At 33.2% G+C, this 18,062-nt stretch overlaps 3 protein-coding genes across 4 annotated transcripts; 2 read left to right on the top strand and 1 right to left on the bottom strand.

The window, feature by feature from the left end:
- Positions 1-386: 386 nt before the first annotated feature.
- LOC122399124 (zinc finger FYVE domain-containing protein 26) lies at positions 387-10,992 on the bottom strand. The gene is made up of 13 exons (XM_043399547.1): positions 10,354-10,992; positions 10,126-10,294; positions 9,452-10,039; positions 8,006-9,367; positions 6,462-6,608; positions 5,562-6,389; positions 4,965-5,495; positions 3,697-4,899; positions 3,117-3,626; positions 2,674-3,038; positions 1,013-2,598; positions 690-943; positions 387-618 (listed from the first exon to the last, which is right to left on the bottom strand). Exons 1-13 carry the CDS (start codon positions 10,515-10,517, stop codon positions 451-453), a joined length of 7,875 nt encoding a protein of 2,624 aa, XP_043255482.1. The 5' UTR covers positions 10,518-10,992; the 3' UTR covers positions 387-450.
- On the top strand, positions 7,118-7,981 carry LOC122399127. The gene is made up of 2 exons (XM_043399552.1): positions 7,118-7,689; positions 7,773-7,981. Exons 1-2 carry the CDS (start codon positions 7,290-7,292, stop codon positions 7,979-7,981), a joined length of 609 nt encoding a protein of 202 aa, XP_043255487.1. The 5' UTR covers positions 7,118-7,289.
- Positions 10,993-11,183: 191 nt separating the features above from the next.
- Positions 11,184-17,944, top strand: LOC122399125 (proteasome activator complex subunit 4A-like). Of its 2 annotated transcripts, XM_043399548.1 has the most exons (12): positions 11,184-11,577; positions 11,701-11,841; positions 11,921-12,092; positions 12,158-12,556; positions 12,637-12,785; positions 12,870-13,192; positions 13,264-14,236; positions 14,314-14,584; positions 14,660-15,043; positions 15,131-17,263; positions 17,340-17,570; positions 17,633-17,944. In XM_043399548.1, the coding sequence occupies exons 1-12, from the start codon at positions 11,327-11,329 to the stop codon at positions 17,774-17,776; spliced, it is 5,571 nt and encodes a 1,856-aa protein (XP_043255483.1). In that variant the 5' UTR covers positions 11,184-11,326; the 3' UTR covers positions 17,777-17,944. The 2 variants fall into 2 exon arrangements, with proteins under 2 accessions (XP_043255483.1, XP_043255484.1); XM_043399549.1 differs by lacking the exon at positions 11,184-11,577 and having other exon boundaries at positions 11,718-11,803.
- The last annotated feature ends 118 nt before the right edge of the window (positions 17,945-18,062 follow it).

Below are 18,062 nucleotides of genomic sequence, written 5' to 3'. Positions count from 1 at the left end.
GTACTATGTTTGGATTTAAGTATAATAATTACAAATAATTAATAAAGATGTATTATTTTACTTATGAAAATAGACATATTTTATGAAGTGTTTAAATGTTATTTATTATTATTATATATATTCGTAATTTGAATAAACTTTTCCAAATGCTGCAATTATTGCACTTTTTACTTTCATAATTATGTTATGCATACTTTATTAAATTTTGCAATTGTAGTATTTAATTAAGGTAAAAATTAGTTCGAAATTATAATATTTAATTAGACAAGTAGTTATGGAATGCAATAAGAAAGACAACGTTTTTAGTTTATACTTGGAATCATTTTAAGAACTTGTATAAAATTTCTAAAATTACAGTTTTAAAGTTATAGTATAAATATCTCGTAATAGTAATGAATAAAAACGGAGGAACTTATTGCCTCTAACATACTTCTATAATACATCTTAAAATTATGACTTTGGTTCTTGTTGAAGCCATTTTATACATATTGCTTTAATTGCATTTTGACCGAGCCTATCGGATTCTTTTAAAATTTTTCTTATATCTTGTGCTCGTGAATGCTTAACAGCTAATAGGTACGCAGCTTTCAGATGCTTGCATTCAATATATGCATTTATCTAGAAATAAAACGAATAAGAAAGTATATCGAAAAAATTAACAAATTAGTATGTATAGTATAGAATTTTACTTTTAGTTCTATGTCGGTTATTAATCTGACGAGGTTCTGGACATCATTTTTTAAATTCGATTCTGGTTTACTGTGCAAATTATTCAACAACAATTTCACACAATGCGTCAAAACATAATCCGATATGATATACGAATTTTGGATACCAGATGTATGACAGCATTTAATTAATTGCTCTATTGCAGAAATGTTGTTCCCAAGTGTCAAGATATGACCAGTTAATGAATACACTTTTTGCTGCGGTAGATTATAATCTGAAATAATACAAATTATTTGTATAATCTACAAGGTAGTTAAATCACGTTTAAATAACTGAAAAAGACCTTGCATTATTCTAAACGCTATTCCGAATCCTTCTTCGACATTATGTCCGCAGAGTATGGTTAGTACAGTTAAATCAATTTTCTGCTGTTGATTGCCAAATAAAGTTGGCAATTCTAACGTGTGACCATTATCACAATCCTTGCCTGGAAATAAATTAAAAAACTGAGTGGGAGACCTTCCTTCTTTTTCACAAGTTGCTAAATACTTTGCAATTTCCATTTGTCTACAGATCGTGTTAATGTGTCTATCTATTTCCAAAGGTTCCATTTCCATTGTTAGAATTCCTTGATTGCTATGCATAGAACTTGTGCTCTTTTTTCTTTTCCGATTCAACGTTTCGATTTGCAATTCAGATTCCAAGTGCTTTTGGGCATCGTGTAAGAAACTCTCTCTGATACAGAAATCTGTATAATTGCTTACTTCGTTGCAGTAAAAACGAATACATGTCATTGCAGCTCGAATAGAGTCTTTCATAAATAATTGCAACTGATACAGAATGTTTAAGTATTGTCTCCTTTCCAGACTGTGACACACGCATATCAAATACTTTTTCCAAATTAGTAAATTTTGATCCCTGTTTTTCATAGCCTCGTGAAGTTTCCCAGTAGTTCCGTTTTTCAAACAATATAAATAGATCGCATTGAAGAATAAATCGGGTTCTAAATCATTCTCTAAAGTGAAAGTAAGGCATTCGTCAAATTGTTCGTGTTTCAGAAAGAATTCTAAAATCGAATTATAGCTTCCATAAGTTAATAAATAATAAAGACTTTCGTAGTAGTAAACGTTTTGCATGACCGAAGATGCATTTTTAACGATTAATTGCCTTTGATTCGCCATTTTCAGATTTCCAAAATTATTCAATACATCTTGTAAAGCCATAGACTTATATTGATGGAAATGTTGTACATGTTGTTTGTACGTGCTCAAGTTATTCAACATTTGTAAAATCTCTGAAAGCAATGGTGGATCTTTTAACGGGCGACTTTTTGAAAATTCTCTTCTTATGCATAGTTCGTCCATTGTAAATTCATTATCCTCGTCGATTTTATTCTCCCTTGTAAATTTTCGATTTTCTCTTTTGTCCGACGTAGTCGAGTCTTTGGAATATGATAATAGTACCCAATCGTCGATGTCGTCGAACTGAATTTTGTCAAGGCAATGGGAAAATTTGTCTCGTGCTTGATCAAAGTATCCCATTTTCAAACATGCTTTGCCCCAAGTTACCCAAACACCTTGTGTATCCAATCCTGCTTTAGTACTTACGTCTAGGGCAAGAATCCATTGTTCTTTTTCAATTAGAAGATCCCTAAACTGTCTCAAGGTACGTTCTTTCAAATCGTCAGAGGGCACAAGGTACAAACAATCGGACTGGATAAAACTAGCAATAAGATCTACTTGCGACAAAAAACGATCACAGTGTGCTAATCCAGTACTAAGACCAAGTTTTGCACATTTCACTTTTGCGGCAATTAACAGAGAACGTATCATTTTAATTATTACAGTATGGTCTACCTCTGGATTTACTTTTCCCCCGCTTACAGGTTGTAAGAGATGTTTTATCTCGTCGCAACGATCTAATAAAAAGCTGAAACAATAAATTTTTGTATTGAAAATATTTACAGAATTTCTATATAAATATATGTGTAAAAATATTTATTACCTAGTGTATGTTTTATGGTCAGAGTACAAGTTAAGGATAGCCAAGCACAGAGAAATGTTTGGTGCATACTCGAACGAAAATTCTTCTCTGATAGTTTGATTATGCTTTTGATCTTTCGTTAATTGCCAGTAATCAAACATTTCGCTGCTCGATGTAGACTGTGCTCCGTGATGGACTTGCATTTGTAACACTGTCTGTTGTTTGCAATCATTGCACACACGTACAAGTACAGAAGGCGGATATCCAGACACGTGCATGCGATGTTGAGAACATTGGGCACAGATAACACGACCACATCTACGACAATGGTGTCGTCTGTTAAACATCGAAAATATAACGATTTTGCAACAACTGCACTCTGTGGCCTGTTAAACAACGAAAATTTAAACAAGTTTAAATACCAAGCTACACCAAAAAGCTTGCACATCGTTTTTGTGTTGTACCTTATCATTAGGTATCCATTCTTCTTTAGTGGGAACTAGAATAGGCATTACAAATTTAATATTTTCTGTTTTTGAGACGGAATGTTGTACGTTCTTTGATTTGGTTTCAATGGTATCGCATTGTAAAGATACACGACAATCCAACGACTTTTGAGCATAGAATTTTATTATTTCGTCAAAGCTACTTCTTGAAATATCCACCTGTTGCAATTTATCTTGGATTCTGTTCAATATTTTTTGGATACTTTCAAATTTACAATTCATCAACAACTGTTCTAACATTAACAATGGTTCTTTTATAAGGTGAATGTATAATGATCTTTCTTGAGACTTTAACATGTGTAAAATATCGATCCCTATTAAGGTTCTTCTGTATTTTATGGTTTCTGTTGCTTTACAATACTCTAACAAATAATTACAAATAAATTGAAGAGAGTCGATAGACTCTAATTCTTTTAACACAGTTTTGCATAGTTTGACCGATTGATTCAAAGGTAATGCATGAAGAAACTGAAAGGAAAAACTGCATTAGTTAAAGCAATCGTAAATATACTCATTTTTTGAATGTCCTTCAAAGTACCTTTAACGTCTGTTTAAAGTTTGGAGATTCATTTTTTAAAAGACCCATCAAGAAATCTTGCATCACAGAGGGGTGTATTTCTAAAGAGAATGCTTGACACTCTAACCACTCTAAACATAGTTCAAATTTATCTGCGTTTATTAATATCTTGATAATTTCAAATGCATCAACTTTTTCTGTGCAGTAAGCAACGTCGTACCAATTACCATTGGATTTCATCACGCAATACGGAAACATTTTATGAAAAACAAATACCCTGTGTAGGATCTCATTTAACTGTGATCTACAATGCGTAGGTAATTTGTGCCTGTCAGCATGATGTACTGCGTAAAGTAAAGCATTTTCACAAACATTTATATGCCATTTATTGATATTATATAGTACTGTTTGACACAAAACATACACATCTTTAATTTGATACACGTATTGCAATATCTCTTCGTCCAATTCAATATCTTCCTTCGAAACTATGTAACTGAGGACTTTGTCTTTAAAACATTCAAGTTCTGTACTTTTGATCAGATTATCTGGCAAGGCATTTATTAGCTTCAAGCAATTATACCATTCATTTTCTTCCAACGCGCTTTCAAAATGAAACCACATTTTTTGTATCGGTATCGTTTCGAGTATAGCCGCGAGAGTTTGATTATTTTCAAACAACGATTTCATTTCGATGATCCATGACGAACTTAAAAGATTTTCGAGACAAGCAGTACGTTTCAGATTATCACAGTTATTTTCTAAAATAGTTGGATTCTCGTTGTATATTCTTTGTAAAAGATAAGAAACAACCCAACAATGTCCTTCCAAGTATTGCAACAAACTCGATCTTAAAATACGAGTTTCCCATACATCGTTCTGTTGATTGATCTGCTTTTTACGACATACGTTCGAACAATTTGTATACTTCAATATTATATCGTACAAATAGAAAGGCGCAGTATATTGTATAACTATGTCTCTTTTAGAGAGCTTAAAGTAATCATCTACTGAGAATATATTATCGCCGTTATCGATGTCGTTTGAATTACAGTTGTATTTTTGAGATACGAAATTTTGATATTGTTTCGTGATATCGGGTAAAAAAATTATTTTTTGATTTTCTGTGTTTTCCAAAGGTTTTTCATGATTCGATGAATAATGATCAAGATATTCGTGAAAAGCATTGCTCAGATCTTCGTTCAACGATTCCGCATTACAGACCTAGGAAAATAAGTATTTTAATAAATTAATTATAAGACGTAATTATGAAACGAACGGCAACTTACTCGAACACAAGGTGTTCCATGTAATTCATTAGCCATCATAAAGATCACTCTTGGGTCATGGGTAATATCTAAATCTTGCCATACAGGTTCATTGAGTTCTTCGAGTTGGAGGAAGAATTTATCGTTTAGCATAATATTATTTAGCAATTTTGATCTAAGCGCAGCAAGCGTTACTAGACCTAAATCGCCGATCAAATAACCAATCGACATCAATGAGATTGCATGTTGTAGATTATTAAAAGGAGGGTGATGTGCCCAGATAGTCAAAGTAGTATGTAAAAACATGAGGTTCCACGTGTTCAGAAGAAAAGTTAATGTTTCATTGCCCATAGATAATTCGCTCAAATCTAGATTTATGAGACGAGTCGTTTTACTCAATACATCTTGAATATCAGAACGTTTGGAAATAGTTTTGCAAATGTCATGGCTCAAATAAAATTGATCCAAATTTAAATTCTGTAAAATTTCCAGCAATTCCGTTAATATCTCTGAAACGCATCGATTTGGTCCTTCCACTTTATAATTTAAATCCTGCAATAGCAATAATTATTTTGTGTTCTTTATAATTGTTTGATACATACAAAAATTGATACATACCGATTCATATGATGCTTTATTTAAAATGATGCAACCATTTTCTTTATTATCGATAGTGTACTTCATACTTTTCTCATAAAACAGTTTAGGACAAGCATTTGTAAGAATGCTGTATACTAAATTAAACTGCAAATTGTGTGCAACTGATTCAAGCTTATTTGGCTCAATTTTAAGTTCAAATAATTGGTAACCAAAGTAATAAGGTAATGAAATTTTTAACAAATCAGAAACCGTAAGTATCGATTGATCGGTTGGAATAATTGTATGCAGAAGTTGCAAATGGGAGAAGATATTTTGCATATATTTCTCCGTTCCATTGGAAATAACAGCCATTTTACCAATTATTTTTAAACCCGGTAAATAATTACTGTGCTTCAATATTTTATTGATTGTATTTTTATCTGCCTGTGTCTCTTTAAATTCGTGGTATTTAATCACAATATCGTTCCAAAAGTCATCTTTCTCTTTATATTCGTTTATGGTCAATGAAATCTTTGCGTCGCAAAGTATATTTTCTACCGAGAGCTTCTCTTTTGTTTCATGTAACAATTGATATATCTTGGAAAAGAAATGTGCATATTCAGTATTGTCAAACGTTTTGCACAATTTCAAATACTTCATTGCAACTTCGAAAAACTGATTCGAGCTGGAGTAAATTTGGCTCATAGTTAAAGCCAGATCCAATACACATATCGTTAACATTTCATTGCCACTAACAATGTCTGTGTTCAACATTCGCAAATTAATTTCTTGAGATGCCAAAAATGTTTCAAGCTGGCTGGTTTGTTTAGAAGAGTGTACACCTTTCTGTGCAATTAATCTGATATTCTGTGAAAATATGATTATTTTAGTATCAAATATTTTGCTTATAAATAAAATTAATTAATCTGTAGACTGTACCTCCAATGTAGAAAATTGTGCATTTTCTTTCGATTGATTTTTATCTTTTAATGTACTTGTTTGTTTATAAATGTTTTCTCTGAACGCGTGTAGCGCTTTTGAAAATTGCATTTCTCCATTTAGGTGAGAATCCTTTATGCGAGATTTCTACAACATAAAAAGAAACAATAAAGCAAGAACCAATTGAATATGTTATTTCAGAAAATATCAATTATCTTGATGTTATTAAATGTTTCTATTTTTTCATTACCATTATATAAAGTTGCGTATTAACGACTAATAATGTTTTATTAACTGCTATTGTTTACAAGTTTACTACCATATCTTGTATTTTGTATAGATCAATTTACAAGATAAAAAAGTATTTGAGATTGCATCTGATAATAAAGACTACGATGAACAAAGTGAAAATGAAATGATTCAGCCTGCTGATCTTGCAACCATGGGACTTTACATGAAAGATGATAGTAGATACAAACCGCTACATTCTTTGGTCGAAAATTACAATAAACGTGAAATTGTGAATAAAATACAATTTGCAAATGTCTTTACTCAATTGGAACCAATCGTATGGGAATCCCCTAACATGATAGAAAGAAATGACAAACCATTTATTGCTGGTTTTAAAGAAGATCTAGACAAAGTGCTTCATAATTAAGTGATAAACTTTGTACAATAATAAAATTCTAGTTCTAATCAATACCTATTTCTAGATCATAAAAGAATAATAATCGAAGTTTGTATAAAAACATATTTCGCACGAAACGCGAGAATGAGCAACACCTGTACCAAATACCGCTGGAAGAAAATGAAGAAATCGATTCTTCGATGTGGGATACTGTTAAAAATATTCCCAATACTGATAGTTATAAAGAAGAAACAGAATCGGGCGAAGAAATTTATGATTACGAAAAGTTTAGAAAGGAATACGAAGAAGAAATATCGCAGCATATAATCGTTGACAAAATATCAAATTATACTAACGAGAATAAATCGAAAGAAACAGAGAAAAGTGAATATCCCAAAGGAACGCTGCAAAAGTTACTTGATTTCAAAAATTGTACAAAAACATCAAAAAAATTTGGTATCAAAGCTATCGATTGTTTAATACACAACTATGAATCTGAAGATCAAACTGTGAAAAAGTCTGTACAGAAAGCATGGTTGATCATTAGAATATGGTTTCTAATTTATGTATGTCTTGCGATTCCTTGTTGGTGTCACAAAGGTAGTGCGCACGATTGAATGATTTTATCCAACGAAAGCCGTTTTAGTAATAATTTACAACAGTAACAGTGTGCCGTTCCATAGGTTGGTGTTGCTGCTGTTTTCGTTGCGAGTTCTGTTTTCCCAGAAGAAGGATTTTATTTGCAAAACAATATTATGCAATTAATCCTCCTGGAACATTAGCTAAAGAAGTTGAAAAGAACGAAGAGACGCAACAGTTTATTACATACGAACCTACTGAATTTGAAGAGAATGCATTCGAACAATTTGAAGCCAGAATAAGAAATATATAAATTCATATCCATTAATCAGATTACCTCGATAATATCCTGTGCTGTTGTATAATCATTTTTCCACAAACATTGTATAACTAGGCTTTCTTTAGTTGCTAACATAAAGTTAACAAACAATGGTTTATATATGACATCTTTGGTTGCTGTGGTATTCGCTGTAAATGTTATATTCTTAGGATGCTTTTGCCACTTAGTGTTATTATGTACTAATTCTGATTCAGAGCTACTATCAGATCTAACTTTCGTTTCATCCAAAGTGTTACCCTCTTGGTAAAAAAGTATATTTTCTTTGAAACGATTTGAAATCAATTTTCCATCTAATAGAACATTAGGTTTAGTTACATTTTTATTTGCAACTTTGGATATATTATCCTCTTCTGTAAACTGTGTGTTTGTATAAATTTCTAATCTCCATTTAGCATCTGTTATTATTGCATCGATAGAAGAGATGTCCCTTTGAATTTGCTCTTCTTCTTCTGTACATACAGCATCTTCATTTTTCATTTTCATGAATTCAATTTCTGTGACTGAAATAATCTCCTTTAAATGAAATAACATATCCTTTATGGCATATTTATTACAAATGAAACCTTTTAAGCTCTGTTCGACTCGTTTCTTCTCGAATCTTAATTGATTATTCGAAGTACTTGTATTATTCTTGTCATAATTTCTTTTAGTATGATCAAAGTCTTCGTATCGCAAGAAAAGTAAAGAAAATATATTTTTTACAACCTGTAGACGCAAACTGAGAGGGTACAAAATTTGTACATAACATTTCATATCGGAGAAATGACTTGTAATAGTGTTTTGATTTACAGTGTAAGTATCGTATAATAAAATAGCTTTCAGAGCATTTAGCATGCTATAGTATGCGTAGAAAATATTTTTAGATTCGCATAGGTCTTCTAATAAATTTTCTATTTTATCGTACTCTTGTTCGTGTATGTCTGTCGTCATTTTCAATACCGAAAGACTATTAAAATCTAGTAAAAAATTAAATATCTGTTTCATAGATATTTTCTGTTGTAATGCGCCAATGGATTTAATTGTCTCATCGATTTCAGTGTCATTATCTCTCGTAAAATTTTCTTTCGTCCAATTCAAGATATATTCCACAATTTTAACATATTTCTTTAATGCGATGTCGAGTTCTTGTAGCGTACGCTCGTAAGACATATTAAAATCACACTTGGACATTAGAAATTTAATCGAATCGCATATGAAGTATCCATTTTCTTGGATTTTATCAGAAGATACGAAATTCTGAACTGAATCGTTTAAAATTTTAAATAATAAAGCAGCCCAGAAAGTCTTTGTCAGTTTATAGGATAATATCGATGAAATGTTATCATACTTTTCGTTCGTCATTAAAACATAACACATGTCCTGAAAGAAAGATAATATTAGATAAAAATAGTATTACGATTTCCATTATAATATTAACTAAATAGTTATTATGTTATCACCTACCAAAATATCTGTAACCCAGTGTTGTTTTGTGTTAGTTATCCTTTTTATAAGATTATTCTTATTTATAAATGGCGTAGAGTTAGAACTACAATTGAATAATCCCTCTTGAATTTTTAATGCATCGTTCAGATTGTTAACAATTTTAGAATGTGCATAAATTTCATTCAGAAAGCTGCACCACTCGTTAAAAAGCTTTATCTCCGGTTTTGAATATAATACAAGGTCAATATCTTGGATGTTACATGTTTTTAAAAGCATAGGAAAATACGATCTTGACAATTCAATTGTATTAGATTCAAGTATGTTCATTTTCGAAATAACACATAATACGCATCCAACAGAATTGTCATTTATTAATTTCGATTCTAACATTTCTTTTACAAGAGACAAATATAAATCTTGTAAACTGCAAACAATAGTAGTAGATTTATTAAAATATGCGAATAATAATTCATTAATGATCCAACATACGATAGTCGAATTGTTATAAATATTTTGTCGTAAAAGTGCAAAACACTCTTCGTGCATTTTCGCAAAAATTTCTGAATTTGTTTGTTCCGAACTACTTTGGTACATCGATAACAATCCCTATAAAACACATGAAATAAAACATGTTATACATATAACAGAAATACGATTAACGATTAAAATAGACGAATCAATTTTTAAAATACCTGTTGTACATGCATCGTCATGTTTTCGCATAATTGTAAAGCGTGTATCATTTCTACATAACTACGTTGTTTTTTTATATCTTCGATGTCTGTAAAATCTACATTGTCGACAAGCTTCTGCAATAATATTTGGGTAATCCATTTATGGTGATCTTTGCTCTGCAGATGACTGAAAAATATTTAACAAATAAAATGGACATCTTATATTGTACTTATTATTATACTTACATTAAGTTTCTAAACCAAGTCTGGGATTCAACAAAATCTACAACGTCACTTTGAGATGAAAGAGATTTATCATTAGCATTTTCTTGATAAACAATAAGAGATGTATACCATAATTTCGACAGTATACATTCATTTATTTTCAGCGTTACTTCTTGGTTTGACATGTTCTCCAAAATTAGTTTACATAGCGTGAAGTAAGAAACGAAATACGCATTTTTTCAGCGAAAAATTCCATCAACTGTTGATTATCAACATCGTAGGGGACGTCGTATGTTCACCAGATTACGACCCCAACTTTTACGAAATCTTTTACCAGATATGCCAGATTCACTGATCTCTGCAGGCTGACCCATTTAATCGACTCAAATTTTGATGATATCAAAAAATGTTTCGCATAAAAATTGAATGGTTCTGAGAGCCACATAATCTAATGTGTCATTCTATATTTGTCATAAAGCAATATTGTATCGAAGAAAACAAAAAATTACTAGCCCATATTGACCGTGTTTATACCGTTTATACGCATGAAAATCGTTTAATCATCGCTCTAAACTTGTACACCTATGAATGTCACAATCGACAATAGAGTGCATGTATCTCTCTGAATTAAGGTTTTCTAATCTTGGTTTGTACTGAAATTGGCGATCATCAGTGATTTTCATTTTAAACGGTAATAATTACTATGTGGTGGAGGACATCGTTGTATTGACAGTTGCAATCGTTCATTAATTTTCTAGTTCCATGTTGCGACTGGCGGATATATCTACCAACAGTTTTTCTTCGGACCTTTCAGAGTTAATGTATCAAATATGGCCACTGGAATGCAAAACATGACTCGTTAAAAATGAAGAAAAATCAGCAAGTTGTTACTGACTCGCCAGCGTACATGATTTTGCATTATATCGTGTGCTCTCCTGTGAGATACATGTGTCTAACCTATATCATATCCTTGTGATAATACGTTTAAATAATTATGAACGAAGACAGTGAAAATATTTTTAATTACAAAAATTTAAAAAATAAAGAAGCCATGGGTTCGTCAACTGGACATGTCAAGATTGAATTTCAAAGGAAATCCAAGTACAATAAGTTGTTACCTTACGTAAATGATTTAGAGGCGGAATCGCAGGTTTTGTTAGCCGAGATTAAAGCAAATTTAGGACGAGCTGTTATTCTTCGTGAAATGCAACCAGGCTGTGTTCTTTGGGTCACCAGATTACGCGAGTAAGTTTAACAAATTCTTATTGTTCAGGTTTGTCTTAATAAGCATGAGGATTCAATAAGAACATTATCTAATACGATTATAAAACGTTACATAAATATGAATTCTGTGTGTATTTATTATAGGTACATAAAAATATACGGAATGAAATTTAGTAAAGAAGATCATATTTTATTTGTAAAATTAATGTACGAACTGGTTACAATTCCAAAACTCGAACCATTTTTAGTGAGTCGATTTAGTTTTACATTAATTTTATTATTAAAGTAAGTTCGATTGGATTTTTACATATAATCTTGTCACTGATTTCGACGCTTAAGCTTACCATTGTTATTATATTTTTAGGAAGAAAAGGTTAATATCTCCCGAGGAGTTGGAACTTCCATGGAGACCTCTTTACGAATTAGTTGAACACGTGAGAAAAAATGAAGAAAGTTTCATCAGAATGTATCGTTCTTTCGCTTGTTTATCAGATAAATTGAACATACTTGTACATGCTGTGAAGATTTATTTTCCTGTAAGTTCTTATCTTTTTTTCCTAATAAGTCGGTGAAAGAACAGAGATTAATTTCTTCGTAATAGTTGAGCGCAACGCAGGAAATATTAGACGAATTGAGACCAACTTTCTTCCCCCTCAATTTCATAACGATGTCTACAAGTTTGGAAACATTAAAGAAGTTCTTACCGGTTCAGTTACCTCCCAAATATCATTCGATGGGACACGAACTATGGTTCGATGAAATTATGTCGTTATGGGAAGTTTGTCATAATGCACCAATTTGGGAAAATGATATGATGTGGTTAATGGCAAGACTGGCTTCTCATAACATTGGATATATAAATTGGGAACCGCATATTCCATTAATGTTCACTAGGTTCGTGCGATGCTTGAGGCTTCCAGTGTCGTACAACCAAGTACAAAGATATAAACATCACAAAATAGATACTTCTTGTATAGCCATATGGATAGCAGCAGCTCTGGTAGGACTTTATTAAGCATCGATTACTAACTACATTTAAACGAATTAAATTTTATTTTGTGTATTGTGTCATATTTTTAGGGGCATGGTTCGTCTACGCAAATGTATCTTGACAAATTTTTAAAAACTATTGAAACATATTTTCATCCAGCCAACACTGGTCGTTGGTTGGAGAAATTAAAGGAGATCCTCGTAGAGCTTCCATGTCACTTTGTCACACGTTTGCACAAGTAAGGATCGTTGTACTTTTTAAAATATACTTTTTACAATGTTTTTACAGAAATTAACAACATTGTATCTTACTAACGCTATAGGGAACGACATGCAAAGCAAACATGGGAAACGCCCGTTCCCGACGAGTACAAATTAACGGACAGCGATATTGATGCGTTTGTCAAAAGCATGATGCCAATAACTATGACGGCTATGTTTAGCAAGTTATGTGTTAACAGTGCCTCTCGAGCGTTGCAACATCTTGCCAGTATCAGGCCCAGTTTAGTTATCCCAGATGTTTTAGAGAGAGTATCCTCTACGTTGGACTCTCTTACAGCAGAACCATATAAATTGAATGCTACATTGAGTTACATGGCAGCAATAGCTAGACCAATGGCAGAAGGGGCTAGAAATATAAACGAAGGTACAGATTGTACTTTTGTTGTATGTTTAAAATAATTATTGGAAAGTTAATCTTTCTTCTGCTTTGTTCAGGTTATACGTATCCAGAAGGACCAACGCATATTCTACCATTGCTGTTTTTACTTTTACCTGGCATCGATCCGAACGATATGGAAAAATGCTTTGTTGCTTTTCGACTTATTACAATTTATGTTACTTACATACCTATCGTGGACCCTTCTAAACTAAGTAAAATAGAGGACGAGGAAGAAAGAGTCTTTTACGAGACAGTAGCGTCGAGATTTGAAGACTTTGTTTTACAATTTCTGGACAGAGTATTCTCTCTGATAGATTCCTTTACTTTGGAAAATGTCAGACTGGAAACTCGTGCCGGTGACGAGAAAAGTAAATTGGAAAAAGTTACAGAGTCTGTGATGAGGGAAGTATTCACGGTACTGTTGATTCAGATGAACGACAAGATTTTTGAGTGCGCTCTGCACAAATTACGCACGTTCATAACTGAACGTATTCTCGAAACTAAAGTTGCCGGGCAACTTGTCGCTGTATTGTGCCGAGTATTTGCCTACGTTAATGGTGAGAAAACGTTACATTCGTTGTTACCTGTACTTTCGCAAACTATCTTAGACATCACTGGCGAAAGTAACGATATCGTTAAGGAAGAAAATTTAGACGGTCGTCTTTTGTACGCGATGCTGCTTTTGTCTGCGATCACTTGTACATCAGGGAAGAATTTGTTACCGCACGTGGATACGTTGGAAATCGTTCTTGATCGCGTGTTGGTCTTAAAATCAAGGGAAGGAAACAATTTAGCATGCACGTTACTGAAATCTATTCTTTCTTCGTTATCCAATATGATGCCGTATCAGTTTGAATCTACCGAGGTTACGCACTGGGGTCAAACTCTGGACATTAATAGTTTGACTGTTAAATGGTACATTCCCGGTAAAGATGAAATGGCCTCGTTAAATCGAATATTTTTTAAATATTTATTGCCCGAGATAAATCGATTAGAAAAATATTGCGAAGACTGGAATACACTGACGAGGTTTGCTATTACTATGATCTCTCCTTCCTTTTTAATACACGAAATAAAACTATCATCGTGAATATATGTAATTGCAGAGAAGAGTTGCTGACTAGCTTGAATATTGTAAACAGCATTATTCAAGCTTGCGAATCTGTATTACCGCTATGGGAAGAGGAACCATTACTTCCAGTAAAATCGTCTTTGAAGTGGGTGCCTTTTGCACCAACGCTTGGTACGAAGGAAGAAATATCGATGCCTGATGGTAGTAACGTAAGACGTTCTATGGCAACGCTTGCGAGCAATGTGCAAAAAGTAATACTGAAAAATGCAGAAGACGACACGAAAAGTTTATTTGTTTTAATAAAGGTATTTATTTTAATTTACTGCTCCAGAGTAACAATCGTTAAAAGAATTAAAGCAAATTTAAACGTTCAATTTTAGATTTGGAGCAGTCTTTTATTAGGAAAGATTCGTTTGTCCGATGCATACGAAGCGAGACGCAAAAACTTTTATACTATAATCGAGATGATGAAGGATCGTCTAAGAGGAAACAAAGGGCTAATAGGACCTTTTGTATTGCAATCTGCAGAAATTCAACACGAAACGCGTGTCCATTCGCGTAGTTTTATCTTAACAAAAACACATCAAGAAATCATATTCGAATTGTTTGTATTGGCTATCAGCAGATATGCAGATGTGCGATCGCAGGCTCAATCCAGTCTCTCTCATGCTTTTCAACATTTATTGTACTCTTACAAGCTTATCGTTCCACGATTACTCGATGTATTGAAAAACGACACGGAAGAAAATCATGACGCGTATAAGGTAATAATAATAATAATAATAATAGCAATAAAAAATTAGGTAAATTTTTGTTAGAATTTTCGTTAACATTTTTTTTCTTTTTAACAGGGTGTTTTATATATCTTGTTTCATTCGAAAATTGATCCCATCATTATGAAACGCGACTGGAACATGCTGAGATCTTTGTGGCCAGCTATAGTACTTTCTAAAACGTCTGAGAAACTCTCCGTAATCCGTTTAAAGGAACATTTAGTGGAAATTATAAACGAACGTTTCCCAACAATTACCATTAAACACAAACTACCAGAAACGTGTGCAACGCTCGCGATTGATTTATGGGCAACTTATCCACAACCTAATCTACCTCAGCCTACTAAAGATGAAATTGAGAAAGCCTTAGAAATATTACGAGAAACCGGGGAATCGAATCTTGTATCGTACAATGGTTTGGTGGGCGATCTGTTCCGTGCTCTCTCGGAAAAAAATTTACACTGGCGGCATCGCTTGATGGCGATGAGTTTTATTCGAGATCTGATTCATCCAGATCAAACGTATCCTCCAAAGGTGGTGCGTTATTTCCTAGAAGCGTTAATACACGATTCGTTGCAGGAAAGAAAAGTTGCTATTAAAGTGGTCGCGTACATGTTGAAACAACAAAAAAGAAAACATCCGAAGATAACTATCGACTCGCCAATGTTGGGCAAAAATTCACAGCAAGAAAATCAGTCTCAGAAGTTAACACCAGGACGAAGATCGGACAATGTTTGGCTTCAATATAATTACGAAACGCGTCCTGTAACTGCGGAACAGTGGGACGAACCTAGATTTGTACATGAGACGTATATGGGATATTATACATGGCCGAAAAAAATAGAGATCTATGCACCTTCGTCCGAACAACCGTGTCTAGATCCAAATATACGAAATTTAACAGACCACGAGAAAGAAGTCGTTCGTTTTTTCAACGATCCGCAGAACATTGAGAAACTTATAAGATACTTCAGTCTCGAAGAAAAAAAAGGCAAAGACAAATTCAACTGTTACAAATTTCTTCTATTCAAAGGTGTCTTTCGTAATCACGGAATATTATTTTTGAAACATTTTCTGCCACATTTGCGTAAATTAGTCACGGATAAACAAGAAAGTAGTCAGAGATGCGCTGCAGAAATAATTGCTGGGATTATTAACGGCTCGAAACATTGGCCGTATAACATGGTTTGCGAAATGTGGGATTCTTTGTTACCAATCATCAAGCTTGCCCTGGCTAATTTGACTGTAGATTCTGTAATAGATTGGGGCTCGTGTTTTGCTTCGGCCCAGCAAGACAGAGATCCGAATAAGCATTATTGGTTATTGGAATGTCTGATGGAAGAGGTTCGTTTTGGCGAATCGGAGTCATCTTTCAACGAATGTGGACGTTTGTTTGTTCTGCAAATGATCCTGAACGAACAATCATGGCGGGTTTCGGAATTGTTGCACCGTCTCTTGAAACGTACGGAAGATAGATTGCTGGCAAGCCCGCTGGAAAATGTCAGAGAAAGATTAGGTTCCGTTTTAGTGACAGTGTTCACTGCAGATTTAAAGTTTCCAGGAACTCCAAATAATCAGTTTACGCTACGAATTGAAGATTTAATCGATAAAATAGTACCAAGATTGCAATCTCTTGTGAATGAAAGTACAATAGTTGACAAAAAGGAAGAATCTTTAGATTCGCAGGTGGCTGATGTTAAATGTAACAATTCTTTGAAGGACTCGAAGATAAATACGGAAGATCGCGAGGCAGCAATTCGATTACTTAAGACAGTTTGCAAATGGATTACGAACACTGTGATTCGTTCGCAGAACGGTCTGCAGCCAGAATTTTACAGGGTATTTCCGATGATATGTCAATTGGAAAATTGCGAAGCAGACGAAGAGTTAATGAAGTTATGTAAATCTACGTTAGCGATACTTGCAGAGGCATTCACGTTGTCGCATAATATGCCAATTGCTTTGGACGCAGTGATAAAAATGTCGAAACATACATCCTGGTGGACACGATTCACTTGCTTGCGATTCCTTCAAGTGTTGGTATTTCATAATATGAGTATATTACTGAGCAATCCAACGTGGGTCGCTTCCGTTAAAGAGATAGTTCTACGTTTATTAGAAGATGAACGATTGGAAGTAAGAAAAAGCGCTGGTCAAGTACTTAGTGGATTGTTGCATTGTACATTTATATCTGAACAAGAAAAGTTGTTGGTAAGTATTCTCAAAATATTTCCAAGGGATTTAAAAAAATAAAGAACAGTTTGTACAAAGGTTTGTAATTTTTTAGGACGAATTTAAGAAGCAAGCAAAAATCAAATTATGGAAGAAAGGACGTTCAAATTATGGGAATTCGGAGACTACGAGGAAAAATTTAAAAATCGACGCTATACGTTTACGTCATGCAGCTATCCTAGGAATGTGTGCATTCATTCAAGCTCATCCGTATGATATACCAAAATACGTCCCCTCAATTTTTGAACATCTTAGTCCTCACATGAATGATCCACAACCTATACCGGTTAGTACATAAATTTAAAATGCATCTGTATCATTTACTAGTACAAGTCTATTAATTTGCAGACGACAATTCGAAAGACTCTCGATGATTTTAAAAGAACGCATTACAATGGATGGAAAGGCATGAACGGGTATGCTCAACATTTTACGGAAGAACAGTTAACCGTGTTACAAGATTTGACGATGCCACCATCTTATTATGCTTGATAGAATGCTTAAACTTGTATTATACGTTTCCTATGGTTGTAATAAATTTTATATGCGGAAATCGCATTGACGATCATGAACAATGTTACAGTCATAATAGACATAATTGTGAAAAGAGTTACGATAGCAAAAAATTTTGTAGTGATAATAATATAATAATTAGTCGTATAATGTTTAGAATATTTTCTAATTCTAACTGCTGCAAATTACCCATACATTTGAGTTTAATTTAAGTACTCGATCGCTTAAATAGCCGTTCAAATTTGCTATGTACTTTTTTCAACGG

Source organism: Colletes gigas, unplaced genomic scaffold (genome assembly GCF_013123115.1).
Source record: "Colletes gigas isolate AHSC1104 unplaced genomic scaffold, ASM1312311v1 Colletes_gigas_Sc00012, whole genome shotgun sequence".
NCBI lineage: Eukaryota > Metazoa > Arthropoda > Insecta > Hymenoptera > Colletidae > Colletes > Colletes gigas.
This window is presented reverse-complemented; position numbering and strand designations above follow the sequence as displayed.